The sequence below is a fragment of the Amaranthus tricolor genome, chromosome 10 (assembly GCF_026212465.1).
Source record: "Amaranthus tricolor cultivar Red isolate AtriRed21 chromosome 10, ASM2621246v1, whole genome shotgun sequence".
Lineage (NCBI taxonomy): Eukaryota > Viridiplantae > Streptophyta > Magnoliopsida > Caryophyllales > Amaranthaceae > Amaranthus > Amaranthus tricolor.
The window spans coordinates 9,262,048-9,279,321 of record NC_080056.1 but is presented as its reverse complement, the minus strand read 5'-3'; the positions used below and the strand labels follow the sequence as shown (position 1 = coordinate 9,279,321).

The following is a 17,274-nucleotide window of genomic DNA, read 5'->3' as shown; positions in this document are numbered from 1 at the left end:
AGGAAAAATATTGTCAAAATTGACAATCAATTGAACGTATTTTTTTAAATGATTGAGTAAATATGATTCCTATTTGAAACTAAAGGTACATTATATTGCAAGAAATTGGTCTCAAGTGAAAGCATCGTCCATATGCACATGTGAAGAAGTATGTTTATTAGCTTTACTTGATCCTTAATTAAACTTTAAAGTCAATATACTAAATGTGGGCTACGTACAATATCCATGTACTACTCAACTAAGAAACAAAGGTTCCTGAAGACTATATATTTAGCTCCTATTATTCAACTTCATTATACCAAATTACCATGGAAGGAAAATATGTCACCAACTTTTTTCTTTTTGTTGTCGTCCTTTTTACTTTCTCATCATGTAAGTGCGCTTCTCTTGTTTTTCATCTGGTTTTCCATAAAGTTAATCTTTAATATGAGTATTAGTATATTATAATAAGATATATTTTTTAAAATTCTCTTAGGAATATTATATATTTAAAGTTTAAAGCTGTATAAATTTTCCGTTAAAATACTTAAGAATATATATTAGTTTTTTTTATTTTGTAGTATTTGCTAATTAATAAAGTTCTTCATTAAAATGTTCATTCCTAAAATATTTATCAAAGAAACAAAAGATACATGATAATCAAAAATATTTTGAGAATGACAAATAATTATTATGATTATGTTGGAAAATTACTCATATATACCTTAAAAACTATGAAAACTTTAACTAATACTTATATTAACGACCTAATTTTTTTTTATTAAAAGCACTATATATTCTAAAATGTTCTATCTATTATAGAAGAAATATCATAATTTTTTACTGATAACATGCTATTGTATCTTTATCTTAAATTTATATTTATGTATAATTTTATAATAATAATTTTGTGCATTACACGAGTTTCTACACTAATAATAATAATAATAATAATAATAATAATAAAATAATAATAATAATAATAATAATAATAATAATAATAATAATAATAATAATAATAATAATATTATTATTATTATTATTATTATTATTATTATTATTATTATTATTATTATTATTATTATTTATAGTCGGCTTGAGCCCTTAGTTTTGATGTATTTTTTTGGTTTTGTCTGGAATGAAAGTTTTTTTCTTTTTCAAAAAAATAATAATTATATATATATATATATATATATATATATATATATATATATATATATATATATATATATATAAGGAGAAGTTCAAGTGAAAACCATCCTTATATGAGAACCGTGTGAACCATAAAAAGGTGTTACTTTTCTAAAAAAACGTGTTACTTTGCATTTTTATTTATTTTTTCTGAAAGTTACACTTTTTTGGTAAAAGTACCAGATTTTTTTAAAAACAAAAGTAACACATTTTTTGTACAAAAGTAATACCTTTTCTGTAAAAAGTTAACACAATTTCTGGTGTTACTATATATATATATATATATATATATATATATATATATATATATATATATATATATATGTATATATATATATATATATATATATATATATATATATATGTATATATATATATATATATATATGTATATATATATATATATATATGTATATATATATATATATGTATATATATATATATATATATATATATATATATATATATATATATATATATATATATATATATATATATATATATATGTGTATATATATATATATATATATATATATATATATATATATATATATATATATATATATATGTATATATATATATATATATATATATATATATATATATATATATATATATATATATATACATATATATATATATATATAAATATATATACGTGTATATATATATATATATATATATATATATATATATATATATATATATATATATATATATATATATATATATATATATATATATATATATATATATATATAAAAGCCCTTAAAAGTATACAATTCAACTTAGCAAGATTTTTCTGTCAACACTTATAATCAAAAGAATTAACACATCAAATTTCACTCAAAACATATATAGTATGAATACTTTTCAATTCTTTTGCTTCTCTTCTTTGTCAAACTCATTCAATCAAGCACGAAATTACTAACAACGAATATTATAAAAGAGTATAAATGACATGAATAGGTGTAGAGGTGTTCATTCGGGTGATGGGGTTGGTTTCGGACGGGTGTCATTCGGTTCAGTTGTATTTCGGATCGATTATTTTTCGGATGCGTGTTACGGCGGGTCACACTCGGGTCAGGTCAGTTAGTCATGGTTCGGTTGAAGGTCAGTTATTTGAGCTATCGAGTTAGCATCGGCTCGGTGTCGGTTGAAGTTCATGTCGAGTAGTCAATCAGCCTCGGACTGTCATCAGTTAATCATTGGTTTGGTTTTACCGGGTACAGATCAAGTTCGGGTATTATTTTGCAATAGAATTCGGCTACGAATTACTAATTACTATAGATCGAGTCAATATCAGATTAAGTTGTTAGACATTTTTTTAATTGATGATAAGATTTCCCTTAGTTAAAATGCAAATCAGTTTGTGATTATTACTTTGTTACTTTTACTCTTATTTGACTATAAAATTAAAGTTTTATCATTTTTCATCTAATTTGATTAAAAATATTTAAATAGACATTGACCATTGATTATTAACACTAAATATATGAAACCATTTATGTATAAAATTTAATTTATTTAAATTTCTATTACTTTATTAGATTAACTAATAAGAAGATTGAGTATGAGTCGATCATACCTTTATGTTAAAAGTTGGTTCAGGTTTACAGCATTTCTATTAAAAATTCGTTCGGTTAAAGTCGGTTTTAACCGGATCAAATTCGGTTTTGAGCATGATTCGGGTCGGGTATGACTCGGGTCGGTCACTATTAGGTTCGGGTAATCTTGGTTAACGGTTATATGTCGGTTATAAAAATCGGTCGCAGTTCGGGTTTAATTTTACGAATTTCGGTCGTAAATTGGTTCGAGCGCAACTTCGGTTCGGATATTGTCGATTCGATAAACCTAAAAAAGAAACATATTTTCGGGTCGGTCAACTTTCGATTTCGAGTCGGGTCACATTTGAACAGCTCTAAATTGGTGCAAATAATTAATAAATACACTTATCACAACTGAATCCATTTGAATCTGATGCTAGAGAACTCTTTCTTTTTGTATATCTTTAATTTAATTGCAGTTCAAGTAGTATTTACAGAAGCACGGCACAAGCATGTCCACCACAAGAATTGCCACCATTATCCTGTTCGACTATCTCCTGTGCCACTACCGACATTTGCTCCGCCACCAAACGAAAAAGCATTAGCACCACAATTGCAATCAATCGCTCCGATAGTATCGAATGGTGAAGCACCAGAAACATCACCACCAGCATTAATAGATCCGTTTTCACCGTATCATGTCCGTGATTGTGGTTATGGTTATTGCTTTGATTCTAATGACTGTAATCCACCTTGTTCTACTTGTAATAATCATACATGTTGCTATGATGAATTTTTGTATACATAAATCATGGATGAGGTTTTAGAAAATAACAATAATGTATTTATGGAAATTTTATGCTTTTAATTTACTTTTTTGATTTTATTTATTATTTTACTATTATTATTTCTATCTTTTTTTTTATAACTTATAAATCTTCAATCAAAACACCCTAAACCTTCAAAATATATACATTCTCCATTCACTTTTGAGTTTTGCCTCAACAAAATTGGTGTAAAAATTAAGAAACACTATAATAGAAAAAAAATGTTGGATGAAAAGGTAAGTTGAATTTGTAGATGGTATATAACTAATGAAAATTGGTGACACCCTTGGCCATATAGAGTGACTTTAATTTCTCCCATATTCCCTTGGTTATGGTTTCCTTGGCAAACCTTTCTTAGCACTTCATTGGAAAGACATAGTTGAATTCCGATAATGTCTTTGTATCAATCTATTCCCATCTTGTTGTAGTCATGCATGCCCTTGTGCATTTCCTACACACTATCAATTGCTTTTTGCACACCGTTTTGGATCAAAATGGCTTTCATCTTGACTTGCCATAAGCCAAAATTAACACTCCTATCAAACTTCTCTATGTCTAGTTTCATTGTAGACATGTTCCACCAACAAACAACTTCTTAATTATCGTAACAACGACTTGGCTATGATACCAACTGAAATGAGAGCTAGATTAGAGTCTAAAAAACAATTCTCAAACTCTAATACCACCAAGATCGAAGGTATGAAGTACCTTGATGAACTAGGTGTATTTAAATGAATAAGACAATGTATGTAGGAAATAAAATGCAAACAATTGACATAAGTATTTAAGAAGGTTCACCCAATGTAGGCTACGTCCTTTGAGGTGTGTAGTATCTTGTTTATACTATAGAAATGGGAGTAGTACAACTCTTACAACGAAGTATTACAATTGAGAGTAAGAGAGATTAAGGTTATGTGTTTAGGTTAGGGGTTGTGTTTGATGAATAAAAATGAGCATATGAGCTCCCTATTTATAGGGGTAATTGAATAATTAGTACACACAATTAAGGCCTTGAGTTAATAGCATAATAATCACCATTAAGCCATATGTTTAAGACATACTTCCATGCCTTCATAACTTCATGTATTGATTTCCATTCTTAAACACCACTTTAATATCCATCATAATTCACATCTAAATGCACTGCATTAAGACACACTTAAAAACCACTCTTTAAGTCACACTTAACTCATCCATAGGATTCCAAATCTCTATGCACACATCAATGAATAGACTTTATTTGTGCACTATAGTCACAATTACTTAAACACATAACGACATTCTAAAGGATCGGCAAAACACTCTGTCCTTGATAATCTCATCCTTTGAAGGTGTTTCTTATTTTGACAGTATTCACAAACTTGAGAATATATATGGTTTTAACCTGTAAGACTATTTTCCACTAGTTCACGTAGAATTCTGGCTTTTAAACTAGTCTTCATTTTAACATTTCATAAATCATATATAATTTTCTTAATGAAAAATGAGAATTATTGTTTAGTTGAAGTTTTGAGATATTGGAGACGAAGAAGTCATGTGTTAGGACTTTTTGTATTTGGTTTATTTTCTAGTGGATATATTTTGAATTGAAGCCTAGAGCTCATGGCTTTAATACCCATTGCCAAGGGGAGTAGGGCTGGTCTAAAGTGAATTTGTAAGAGAAGAATATTAAATTAATGAAAGCTTTTGTTTGTTGTATAAAATAATGAGTACTCTCTTTATATACGGTTTGAATGTGGCCTATTAATATTAACAATTGAAGGTTCACAACTTTTAGTCTTTCACGTACACTTAATAACTTTACTCTTTATGTTTTTTAACGCATCTAGAATTATACAAGTGCTTTATTAGCGAAAGCATTAAAATCTTCAACCTTACTAAAGGTCTTTGAACCATAATTAAAGTTACATACACTTTACTAAGCGAGAGACTATGAATTGTAGGGCTCCTAATCATGAGGTGATCAAAGTCATTTTTATGGCGCTTTAAATACTCAGAATAAGAGGGCATTCTTGGGCTTTGTAACAAGGAATTCGAATGATCGATGTTCTAATCCTACAAAAACAAACATGAAATTTTCATACCCACGTGATCATTTAGTTATACATTCAACACAAGTGAGCAATTATTGATTTAATTTCTTGTCTTTTATTTTAGAGAATGTAACAAAGTATTTACGATAAGATATGAGAAGTAATTTTCAGTTATGGTAAGTAAAATTTTCCTAACTGACTTACCAATGTAATTTTATTGAACTATGTACATCTTTAATAGACGTATCACGTTTCATTATAATAGAAGTAAATATTGATTACTAGGGTAACACAATCAACAATTACATATATTTATATACCCATTTCATCATTTAGCATGGTGAGCATATCATGAATGCCCCTTCATAGTCTTATTTATAAAACTAGACTACCTCATCTCATTGCATTGAACATGTATACTATAGCAACTCATAGATTAGATGTTTATTAGATTGTTACTCGAACATAATCCTTTAAATATTTTTCCCAACTATACGTGACTAAATGATTATATTATTACAAAGCTGAGTTTTAATACTAAACTAAAACTTAAGACTTCTGATATATATGTGTTTATTAAACACTAAGGTTGCTAGGGTGGGGCTCGTCCAGCTCCTGAACAGAGCGAAAAACAGCCTTCTGATCCAGCACAGAGTCGGCGCCACCGTTTGTAGTTGATGACGCGTTGAAAACGCCGGTATTATGTTCTGATTGGGGTCTGAAAACACCAGTGTTTGGATTAGGAGACCAGTAATACTTTTCGGAGTGAGGGTGAACTACATAATCTGGCAGGTCATCAATGTTCTTGTCGTACACCGAAGCATGCAGTGATCTCCTACAATTTATCATGCATTATTTTCTTGTGTGTATACCATTAATAAACATAGGGACTCATCACAAATACACCCTCAATCTTTTTAAATTTGCATCATAAAATTTAAAAGAACTGTCACATATTTATTTAAATTTTAAAGTTCAAACTCAAAAGGACAGAGGGTGTAAATAATAGTAATGTACTTTCATTATAAACATAATCACGTTTTAACATATTGTCGATCGCTAGTTTGCTTGTGTGTACAAGCTCACGTAAAAGGAGAATTATTAGCGCACAATTAAATATATTTTTCTATTATTAATTAAAAATTATTGCTCATAAAAAGTAGGAGAGTTTGTCACAATTGAAAATGTTTCTCATTATTACTAGAACATACTAATTTTTTCAGTTTTCTAGTTTTTTTTTTTTTAATTTTTTTTTCTTTATAAATAATTTTTTTATTGTAGATTACATCAAATTTTTCTTTTTAATAATATTTCCATGTATACTACTGTATAGTAATTGTACAATATCCCAAGTTATTATAAAATGTAAGGATTAATGATCTCTTCTTGATCAGTCCAAAATTTTCCCAAAGCTACTAAAATTTTAATTCTTTTTTCAATTATTGAATATTCATTTATATGATTAAGTATTAATGAAAAAACTTTTATTGCAAGCTTAATTTCGAATTGTTTTTATTAGACAGTAGCAGAAGTATCTTTTATATAATTAATTAATCTCTCTAAATTAATGTGTTTTCCATATAAACTCATGTAATTTAAACAATGGTAATTTTTTAATATTTTACTTTTGAAATTTATCAATCACAGTTTTTATTATTTTTATATCTATTATTACATTTTAATTATAGGTATCTATACACTTACACATATGTGCATTATACAGACATATATACAAATATAATATATATAATAAGTCGTCGTCATCATACTCAGTGTATTCCGTTCATAGAAAGTAGCATATATAAATAGTTTGAGAAAATTATTTTATACTTTTGTCTTATTCCGAAATTAGTTTGATAGGGATAAATATCTTACAATTTTGCCTTGATTGTCTCAAATTATAATATATTACCTTACTTGATTAAATGTGTTTATTTAGTATTATTTTGTAACATGTTTGTAAATAATTATAATGCGTTTATTTTGAATTTAATTGTCAATTATCATATGACACAATAAAATAAAAAGTATTGTACATAATAATTATCATTTTGTACAATTTATTAAAATTAATAAACTAAAAAATATAGGAAAAATTAACTGGAATAATCCAACTTTTTCATGATTATTCTATAATAATCTCACCTATTGATTAACTATGAACAATTCAAATTTTAAGGGATATTTGCCTAGATTAAACCCAGTAACCAGATGACTTTTTATAACAAGTTTGATTTTTTAAATAAATAAGAAAAATCAAAATAAAATGTCGAAAAAAAAATGTAAAAAAATGTAAAAAAAATTCTGATTTTTTTATTATTCAGAATTTTTATGTAAATTTTCAAAAATTTTCTCTAATTTGACATTACTTTTTCAATTTACCTTTTTTTGATAAATTACCCACTATAACAAGTTATCTGGTTACTAGAGTTTACTCTAAGCAAATACCACTAAATTTGGAATTATTCATAGTTAATCAATAAGTATGGTTATTGTAGAAAAATTATGAAAATTTTGGATTATTCTAGGTAATTTTTCAAAACATATAAGCATTGCACTAAATTATACTCCCTCCGTTCCCTAATGAAGTTCCCACAAGGAATATTCACAGGAATTAAGAAAAGTAGAATACTTTAGATAGTGAATGTATTATTTAATTAAATAATAAATTTGATGGAAAAAAAGTAGGGACCATAAACATTAAAAAATATTAAAAGAAAGTTAGTGGAAAAATATGGGGACCACAACTAATAAAAAATATTTTTTATAAAGTTAGTGGGATATATGTGGGGACCATAAAAAATATAAAAATGTTAAAATTAAGTTAATGGAAGATATGTAGAGTCCATAAGCATCATAAAAATATTAAAATGAGGATAAATAAAGTTATTTTTGTTCAAAGTTAGAGATATAAATAGAAAGATTTTGTCATGGGAACAACAATTAGAACACTAAAAATGATAAATGGAAACTTCTTTAAGTAATAGAGGAAGTATAAATATAACTAGCATTATAAAAAGTGTAAACAAACATAGACCTGATCATGGGCGGCCCGGCCTGAAAAAGTGAGGGTTTGGGTACCAAAATATGGCCCGATGGGCGGGTTTGGGCAGAAAATAAGTGGCCCGAATTTTTTTGGGTTTGGGATTGGTGTTTGGCCCGCGGGTCGGCCCGGCCCGAAAGGAGCTAAGTTGGTCCAATTAGTTACATATTTTGATTATTTCATATGCTAACACTTTTTTTTCATATTGCATCAAGGTCGGTCTATCATTTTTAATGTTGAAGACGAGGAAGAAGAGGTAGATCGTAAAGATGACGATTGTCAAATCACTAATTAGTTACATAATTTGATTATTTTGTATTTGTTTATTTGAATTATTTGTAATTTGTGTTTTAAATTATGTATAATATGTAACAATTGTATTTGTTTATTTCAATTATTTGTAATTTTTATTTTTAATTATGTATAAATAATATATAACATAGGCCCGCAAGTCCGCATATTACGGATTTTGGCAAGAACTTTTAGGCCCACACTTTGGCCCGGCCCGCATTAATGGACTGTTTTTTCCACCCGGCGCGACCCGGTGTTTGATCACGTCTAGTAATCTGGTATTGAATCTTACTAACATTAATTACGATCTCATGGATGTACCTAATTAATTAATTTTCAAAAAATACTCTTATTTAATATTTATATTTACCCTATTCATTCTCTTAATATAAGAGTATTGTAATAGGATTTATATACTTGTATACTAAAAATTTCGTCAGCATTTCTATAATGAAAATCTCAAATATAAAAATATATTTACCTGAAGGCAGGAGCAGCTGAAATTGAACAAGTTGGAGGAGACTGAGTTATGAAGTGAGTTCCGAATCTCTTTCCAAAGCTAAAAACTCCACGGAAATTCGTGTTAGCGGCCATACAAATATCAGATAAGATCAGATCAGATTAGAAGGCAGACAGAGGTTCAGAAAATGCAAGCAAATTCTTGGTGTTGTTAATCCAAATATCACTGCTTTGTATATATAGAGATTGAAGTACGAATGAAGAATAAAAGTACTTTTTAAAAACAATAAAAAGGCCAAGTGAAAAGAATCATGAGCACAAAAAGAGTGTTTACTTCCTTGGTTTGCACCTACCCTCATCCATAAACAATTTTTTATATTTCTTTTCTAGAATTCTAGGGACGGTTTATATCGTTAAGATGAATTCATAATTTGGTCGAGTTTGTCATTTAGACGGTTCAAAATAGTTTGAAACATATTCGAGTCAATTACAAATCGGTTAATACTTAATTGTCTTATTTTCAGTTTGATTATGTCATGTTTTGTTTGATTATAGATTGGATATAAAATTTGTCGTTTCAAATTCAATTATGGTTTAGGAGTATTTATATTGTCATGTTATCACTTAAAAAGCGAGTTTAGATATTTATCAGGTAGGTACTTGTTGGGTATGAACGGGTAATTGATGGATTTGAGTGTGTAATTCGATTTAGTTTAATTTTGATTATAGATAAGTTTAGTTAGTTTGCTTTGAAATTGATTTTGATATGTTATATTTTCAATAACTATTAATTCGGTTTAACTTTAGCTTAGTTCGACTTTGGTTAGGTTCAACTTAAGTGCGATTGAAGTTCACACTCGTGTAAAATTCGAGTCGACCTTAGTTCATGTTCCTAATTTGATTTTTGTATATGGATAGAGAAAAAATTAACCTTTTTAATTTTGTTATGGCCAAAGATTTATAATTCTTTAGTTTTGGATTATAATGAATCATGATATACTAAGTTTGATCATTTATTTACAAAGAAGACCATAGTCAATATTTAACCAACACATTTGTAGACTCACAGCAAATACTTCAAATTTTTGCTGTGGATATGCAATATATGTAAGTAGGTTGCCCATTGATCATTTGCTCCGAGAGATGTAGATTTGGCTTTTTGGTTGGTAATGTTTTGTTGGGTAATTGTTGATTAGTTATTCTACAACAACAGTACTCTTGTCTTATACATGAGGATTGAGAACTTATAAATCATTTAGGATTTTGTATATACACTTCTTTCCTTGAAGATAATCAAGTTTTCTTACATTATGTATGGTTGATAAATAAATTTATTTCCATCTCAAATCTATCTAGGAAACTATGTTAGTGATAGTATATTATTCGCTGACAATATAATGTTAGTCGTGGAAACTAGCAAGGAAGCTAATACTAAATTAAAAGAATGAGGGGCGGTTTTAGAGGGAAAAGGGTTGCGCGTAAGTCATATAAAAACATAATATTTGAGATGTAATTTTAGTGACACTGAGCAAGCTAATGGTCTAGTGGTGACAATTGAAGAAGATGTAGTTGTTGGTACCACCAAGTTTAAGTATTTGGGTCAGTTATCTAGAATAAAATAATGGAAAGATTGATGGAGATGCTACACATGGTATACAAGGGGATGTCCTAAGTGGTGAGTGGCCACCGAAGTGTTATATGATAAGAAGTTTCTGATAAAACTGAAAGGTAAATTCTGTCGAATTGTCATTAGGCCAGCATTACTGTATGCGACAAAGTGTTAATCCGTTAAGAAGATTTACGAACAAACATGGAAGTAGCAAAGATGCATATGCTGAGGTGGATGTGCGATAATACAATGATGGATAAAATCAAGAATCACGAGTTTAGAGAAAAACTAGGTGTTGCCCTATTATTAGCTAAGATGCGTGAAAATAGATTCAGATGGCTTAGGCATGTGCAAAAAAAGACGATAGATTATCTTGAAAGAAAAATAGTAAGCATCATAATGGAGGGTAAGAGAAGTCGAATAAGACCTAAAAAAATGCAGGACAAATTTAAAACGACTTGAGTAAGCAGCATCTTTCTGAGAACCTGACTAGAGATAGGAATAAATGGAGATGCTAGATTCATATTTTACACTTCTAGTAGTTTTTTTAGTTACTTATTCTTGCCCTAGTATCCAGTTGCTTTTTACCAACTCATTATTCTATTTATTTACTCAATGTATTTATTCAACTGTTTTAACCCCAGTTTCGGCTAATGTTGTTATTTGCGGGTAGTTTTGCTCTTGAGGAAACAATGTCACCAATATCTCTCATTGTGTAGGGCTCTCGCTAGTTGGGGGTAAAATTTATCATTTTCCACTGGTACTCTCTTTGGAGCGGGTATGAGTATAGATTGTTCATTACGTTTCCTCACCCATACCCTATTTTTGATCGAGATATTAAATTGATGATGATGATTGATATATCATATTTATTGATTGAATTATATCAACTTCTCTCTTGATATTAGGATTAATAATTATAGTAATATAGTAACATCATAATACTATAGAAGTTAGTGATGATACACAGTCTAAAAACTCAAGAACTCCAAAAGAACTCATCAAAAGAAGAATCACAATAGAATTGCAAAAACTAGGGTTTATGTGTTTAAAACTACAAATTTTTGGCTTTGTGAAGTTACCCCAAATAGGGGATTTATCTTGACTCTCAAAGATTTACATCTTGAAGATTCAGTTGCAGGTGTCTATTCAAATGCATTGTGTGTCACTCATTCTTCTCTTTGTTGGAACCAATATATTGGGGAATAAACTGAGTACGCACATTTCTCCTTACCCCTTCTTAGAGGGGGCATGAGTATGATTTGTCCACTATCCTCCTCCCTGTTGAACCTTGACTTGTGCGAGATAAAGAACTGATGATTATGACTATTAATCTTGATAGGTAATGGAGGCAATTTAAAGTAGATCTAATCTAATTAGATTGGGTCAATAAAATTTTTGTTGGACTCTGAAAGAATAGCAAATCTAATAAGTTTCTATAAACATTATAAATTCTTCCCCTAATACAATTCTTAAAGGATTTTAAAATCCTATTTCAATGTTTTTTTTTTTTTTGAATTCAATGAAGTTTTCAACGTAAAAAAAACTTCTATATGAAAAATCGGAGTGTTTTGAGTTAGTTCATTGATTGTTTTTCTAAATTTATAATTATTTTATAACTAGACAACAAAATTTTAGAATATAGTAAATCAAGACAATTACAAGTTATTTCGATATCTGGTCATATTAGCTACAAATTAAGTCAATATCTTGTCGAGTTGATTACAAATAAATTTTGGACAAGTGCGGGTTTGAAGTATGCTATTGTCAGGTACTTAATAAGTTAAGTCTAGTTGGTTATTAACAAGTTAAGTGCAAATTGTGTTGAGTTAAACATATTTTCATTATCATGTTAATTTTTTGGTATGAGTCATTATTTGTAAACCCAATTACTTAATTATTTTCTTGATTTCTTAATTTGGTTTGTTTAAGGATAATATAACAAATCCTCTTTGTCATTGTATAAATACATTACCCTCTCTAGTAATAAACAACACAGTTTTTATGATTAAATTCTTCCACTCTCTATATCGGATCAGAGCTCGATCCTCTTCCCGCGCTCCAATTGAGTCTATCACCTTCATCTCTCATCCAATAAATCAGTAATCAAGAGTGTGTTGAATCCAATAATCAATTACCATAGCAATTTCATAGAATAATCAATTTCTGTTTCTATAATCGAAGACCATTTGGTTTTCAATCTTCCTGTCTCTATTTCGGGACAAATTAATCCCGTAAGCTTTTTTCATCACTGCTTTTGTTTCTGTTTTATCATCAGTGCTTATCCCATGGTGTCGTATCCTCTCCTCACATTCTTTCCAATCCTAATGACCTAAATCAACCATTTGTTACTCTTTCCATCTCCAATGTCATCAAATTACATTCCAAGAATTACTTAGATTGGAAGCTTCAAATCAAAGCCATTCTCAATGGGCATGATCTCATGGGGTATATAGATGGTTCTTGCCCCCAACCGGCTGCCATGGTTTCGGAAAATAATAGCGAGAAATCAAATTCTGCATTCGCTGCTTGGTTTCGCCAAAACCAATTAATCTTTGGTGCTCTTGTTGGCACTCTTTCACCAAATCTCATTTCTCTCATTTCACATTCTAAAACATCCAAAGAATTATGGGATAAATTGGCAGAAACATTTAACAAAATTAGTCGGGGACATATTAAGCAAAAGAAAGATCAACTCAAAGCCATTTCCAAAGGTTCGTCCTCCATCACTGAGTATATGCACTCAATCAAATCCATTGCCGATGATTTAGCCTCCATGGGTAAGCCTCTTGATCATGAAGATCTTATTGATCGCGTTCTTGATGGATTAGACTCTTCGTATGATTTGTTTGTTGAGCAAATTAATAGCCGTGACTCCTCTTGAAGAGCTTCATGAAAAATTGATAAATAAAGAACTTGTATTACAAAAAAAAGAATCCTCTCGTCCTGCTTCGATACCCACCGCGGCCTTTACTATGCATTCACGGTCACATAATTTTCGCTCTCGTCCATCTCGTATGAATTTGGAAAATTATTTCAGAAATTTCTCCCGACATTTTGCTGGAAATGGACAGCTTTCACAACCGGCTGTCCATGGGCAGTTTTCGAATCCCTCCCCTCGATCCTCTCAACATTCGGGGTCGTCAAAACCATTCTTAGGTAAATGTCAATGGTGTGAAGAACGTGGTCATGTGTTGTCTCAATGTTCTCAATTCACCCAACAATTTCCCTCCGCTCATCCTCCTTCTACCATTACAAAGTCCGATGCTCGACGTTTTTCTACTCCACCTCCGGCTCATGCCACCAAGATTGCTCCTAAAGCATCTACTCAAAATCCTAATACATGGCTTCTCGACAGTGGTGCATCTCATCAAGTCACGAATGATCTTGCTAATCTTTCCTTACACACTCCTTACGATGGCACCGAAGAGCTAATTGTGGGCGATGGTAAGCCTAGCATTGCTCATACAGGTTTTACTAAACTTAATGTCGCCTCTAATTCCCTTATGCTACGCAATTTTTTACATACTCCATCTATTTCTCGCAATATTATTTCTATTTCTCAATTTTTTAAGGATAATAATGTTGTTTGTTCAATTCTCATCTAATTCTTTTATGTGAAGGATACACTATCGGGGAAGATTCTACTTCGAGGCCTACTTAAAAAGGGCATCTATATGAAATTTTAACAACATTACCGGTTGCATTTACCAATCATGTTAAACCTACATATAATGTTTTACATCATAGATTTGGACATCCTTCATTTTCTATTCTAAAACAAATGTGTTCTAGTATTGATACTTCTGTTTCTAAAGAGCAAGCATGTACATGCATTTCGTGCAATGTGAATAAAATGTATAAATTTTGTCGTTTTCCATCTCTACTATTTCATCTACTGCACTTTTAAAATATATATATATATACAGACTTGTAGACATCTCCTGTTGTGTCGTTTGATGGTTATAAATATTATTAGATATTTGTTGATCACTTTACTAAGTACATTTGGTTTTATCCCCTTCGACGCAAATCCGACACTAAGGATGTTTTTATTCGTTTTAGGGCTTTAGTTGAAAAATATTTTAGCATGTCTATACATCACTTATATTTAGATAATGGCACTGAGTATCTCGCTTTAAAAGACATTCTTGCTTTAGATGGTATCACTTGGCTCACTACCCCTCCACACACACCACAACATAATGGATGTTCCGAGAGACGTCATCGTCATATTGTTGAGACTGGTCTTTCTCTTCTGCACCATGCTTCCATGCCTATTCTTTATTGGTCTCTTTCTTTTTCTACAGTTGTTTATCTCATCAATCGCATGCCTACTCCTATCTTGAAAAACATATCTCCTTTCACCAAGTTATTCTCTACACAACCTAATTACACTAAACTTAAGTCTTTTGGTTGTTTGTGTTTCCCTTGGCTTAGGCCATGCACTAGTCACAAATTAGACCCAAAGTCGATTGCTTGTGTTTTTGTTGGCTATTCTTCATCACAAAGTGCGTACTATTGTTTAGATCCTAAAATGAATAAAATATTTATTTCACAACATGTCAAGTTCATTTATATTTCCTTTTAGTACTCAAGCACACACTTCTTCTCTTCCCCCTGCTGATATATGGTGTCCTATGGATATCATGATTCTCCCATCTCCACCTCCATCCTCTACTATTCCTACTCAGCTTTCTGCGTCATCTTCACCTTTCCCTTTCTCTTCTCCCACCTCTCCACATTTGTCTTCCAATTCTACTTCATCATCTTTATCTTCTCCACCACGACCATCACATCAAATGATCACTCATCTAAAAGATAACATTCGCAAACCTATAAATAAATTGAATCTTATGGCTCAATTAACTTCTCAAGCCCTTAAAGTAGGGCTGGCAAAAGTTGACCCGACCTGCTAACCTGATCTGAAACCGACCCGAAATTAGCGGGTTTGGGTTTAGATTTTTGACCCAATTAATTAAATGGGTCAACCCGACCTGATCTATTTATTAAATGGGTTAGGTTCAGGTTGAATATTTAAACCCGAAAAAAACCTGTTTAACCCATTTATTAAATGGGTCAATCAGGTCAGGTCGACCCATATTAACCCATTTAATAACCCATTGAAATTTTTTTTAAAAGTTTGAAACTGGAATATTATAAGCGCCTAAGCGGCCCAAGCCCAAGTGTATCTTCGCCCCGCGCCTTCTCTCCCTAAAAACCCTAAAAACCTAAAATAATCATAAACTCCTCCTTCTCTCCCGAACTGCGCCGCGCCTTCTTCTTCCTCTTTCTTCCTTAACTTAACTTCTCTCTCCTGTAAACTGGGTTGTAATTCGGATTCCCTAATTCCTGATTCCTTCTCTGCCGAAGTATCTTCGCTCCATTTCTCCAATCCTCTAAGCTATTCATTCTTTCGGTGTATCCGAATTCCGAGGTTAGTTCTTTCGGTGTAAACTGGGTTAGTTCATTCATTTTGGTCTTTACTTTTTTTTTTTTAGTTTATTTTAATCATCATCTTCTTGTAAAGGTTACAATATTCTTCTATTTTTGTCATGGTTTTGTTTTGAAATGTGAAATTCGTTCATTTCTTGATTTGGGTTTGTGGGTTGTTTTGTTTTGGTGAAAGCTGTGTTCATGAGCAAGTTTTAGTTTTTTAATATGATGTTTGTTAACTTTTGAAGACTTTTAAGAATTTTGAAGCATGTTTAATTTTATTATGAAATGTGAATATAATATATGGGTCAAATGGGTCAAATGACCTGAAATATATGGGTTCAATGACCTGAAAAAAAAAAGCAGGTTAAATGGGTCATTTTCAGGTTGACCCGACCTGCAACAGATTAGGTCGGGGTTTGAATTTTTGACCCATTTAATTAAATGGGTCAGGTTCAGGTCAAGGGTCCATTGACCCATTTATATATGACCCGAACCTGAAAACGACCCAACCCGACCTGTTTGACACCCCTACCTTAAAGACCCCAAGTGGCGTCATGCAATGGATTTTGAGTTTAATGCTTTGTTAAAAAATAATACTTGGGATTTAGTTCCACCATGTTATGTTGAGAATGTTATTAGTACCAAGTGGGTGTTTCGATGGAAACGTTATTCTAAAGGTTGTATTGTTCAACATAAGGCCCGTCTTGTTGCTCGTGGTTTTAATCAATGAGAAGGGATAGATTTTCATGAGACCTATATTCCTGTTATAAAACCTGCGACCGTTCTTATTGTCTTAACTCTTGCTACTGTTAAAGGATGGATATTACGACAACTAGATATCATTAATGCTTTTCTC

At 30.5% G+C, this 17,274-nt stretch overlaps 1 protein-coding gene across 2 annotated transcripts; it reads right to left on the bottom strand.

The window, feature by feature from the left end:
• Nucleotides 1-5,804: 5,804 nt before the first annotated feature.
• Nucleotides 5,805-9,702, bottom strand: LOC130826221 (late embryogenesis abundant protein At5g17165-like). Of its 2 annotated transcripts, none has more exons than XM_057691810.1 (2): nucleotides 9,393-9,608; nucleotides 5,805-6,409 (listed from the first exon to the last, which is right to left on the bottom strand). In XM_057691810.1, exons 1-2 carry the CDS (start codon nucleotides 9,503-9,505, stop codon nucleotides 6,154-6,156), a joined length of 369 nt encoding a protein of 122 aa, XP_057547793.1. In that variant the 5' UTR covers nucleotides 9,506-9,608; the 3' UTR covers nucleotides 5,805-6,153. The 2 variants fall into 2 exon arrangements, with proteins under 2 accessions (XP_057547793.1, XP_057547792.1); XM_057691809.1 differs by having other exon boundaries at nucleotides 5,817-6,412; nucleotides 9,393-9,702.
• Between the last annotated feature and the right edge of the window lie 7,572 nt (nucleotides 9,703-17,274).

Bases quoted from the DNA above. Each gene is read 5' to 3' on its own strand.
- LOC130826221 (XM_057691809.1), bottom strand. From the start codon at position 9,505: ATGGCCGCTAACACGAATTTCCGTGGAGTTTTTAGCTTTGGAAAGAGA. The intron at 6,413-9,392 runs GTAAATATATTT...GATAAATTGTAG, and splicing joins TCAGCTGCTCCTGCCTTCAG to GAGATCACTGCATGCTTCGG.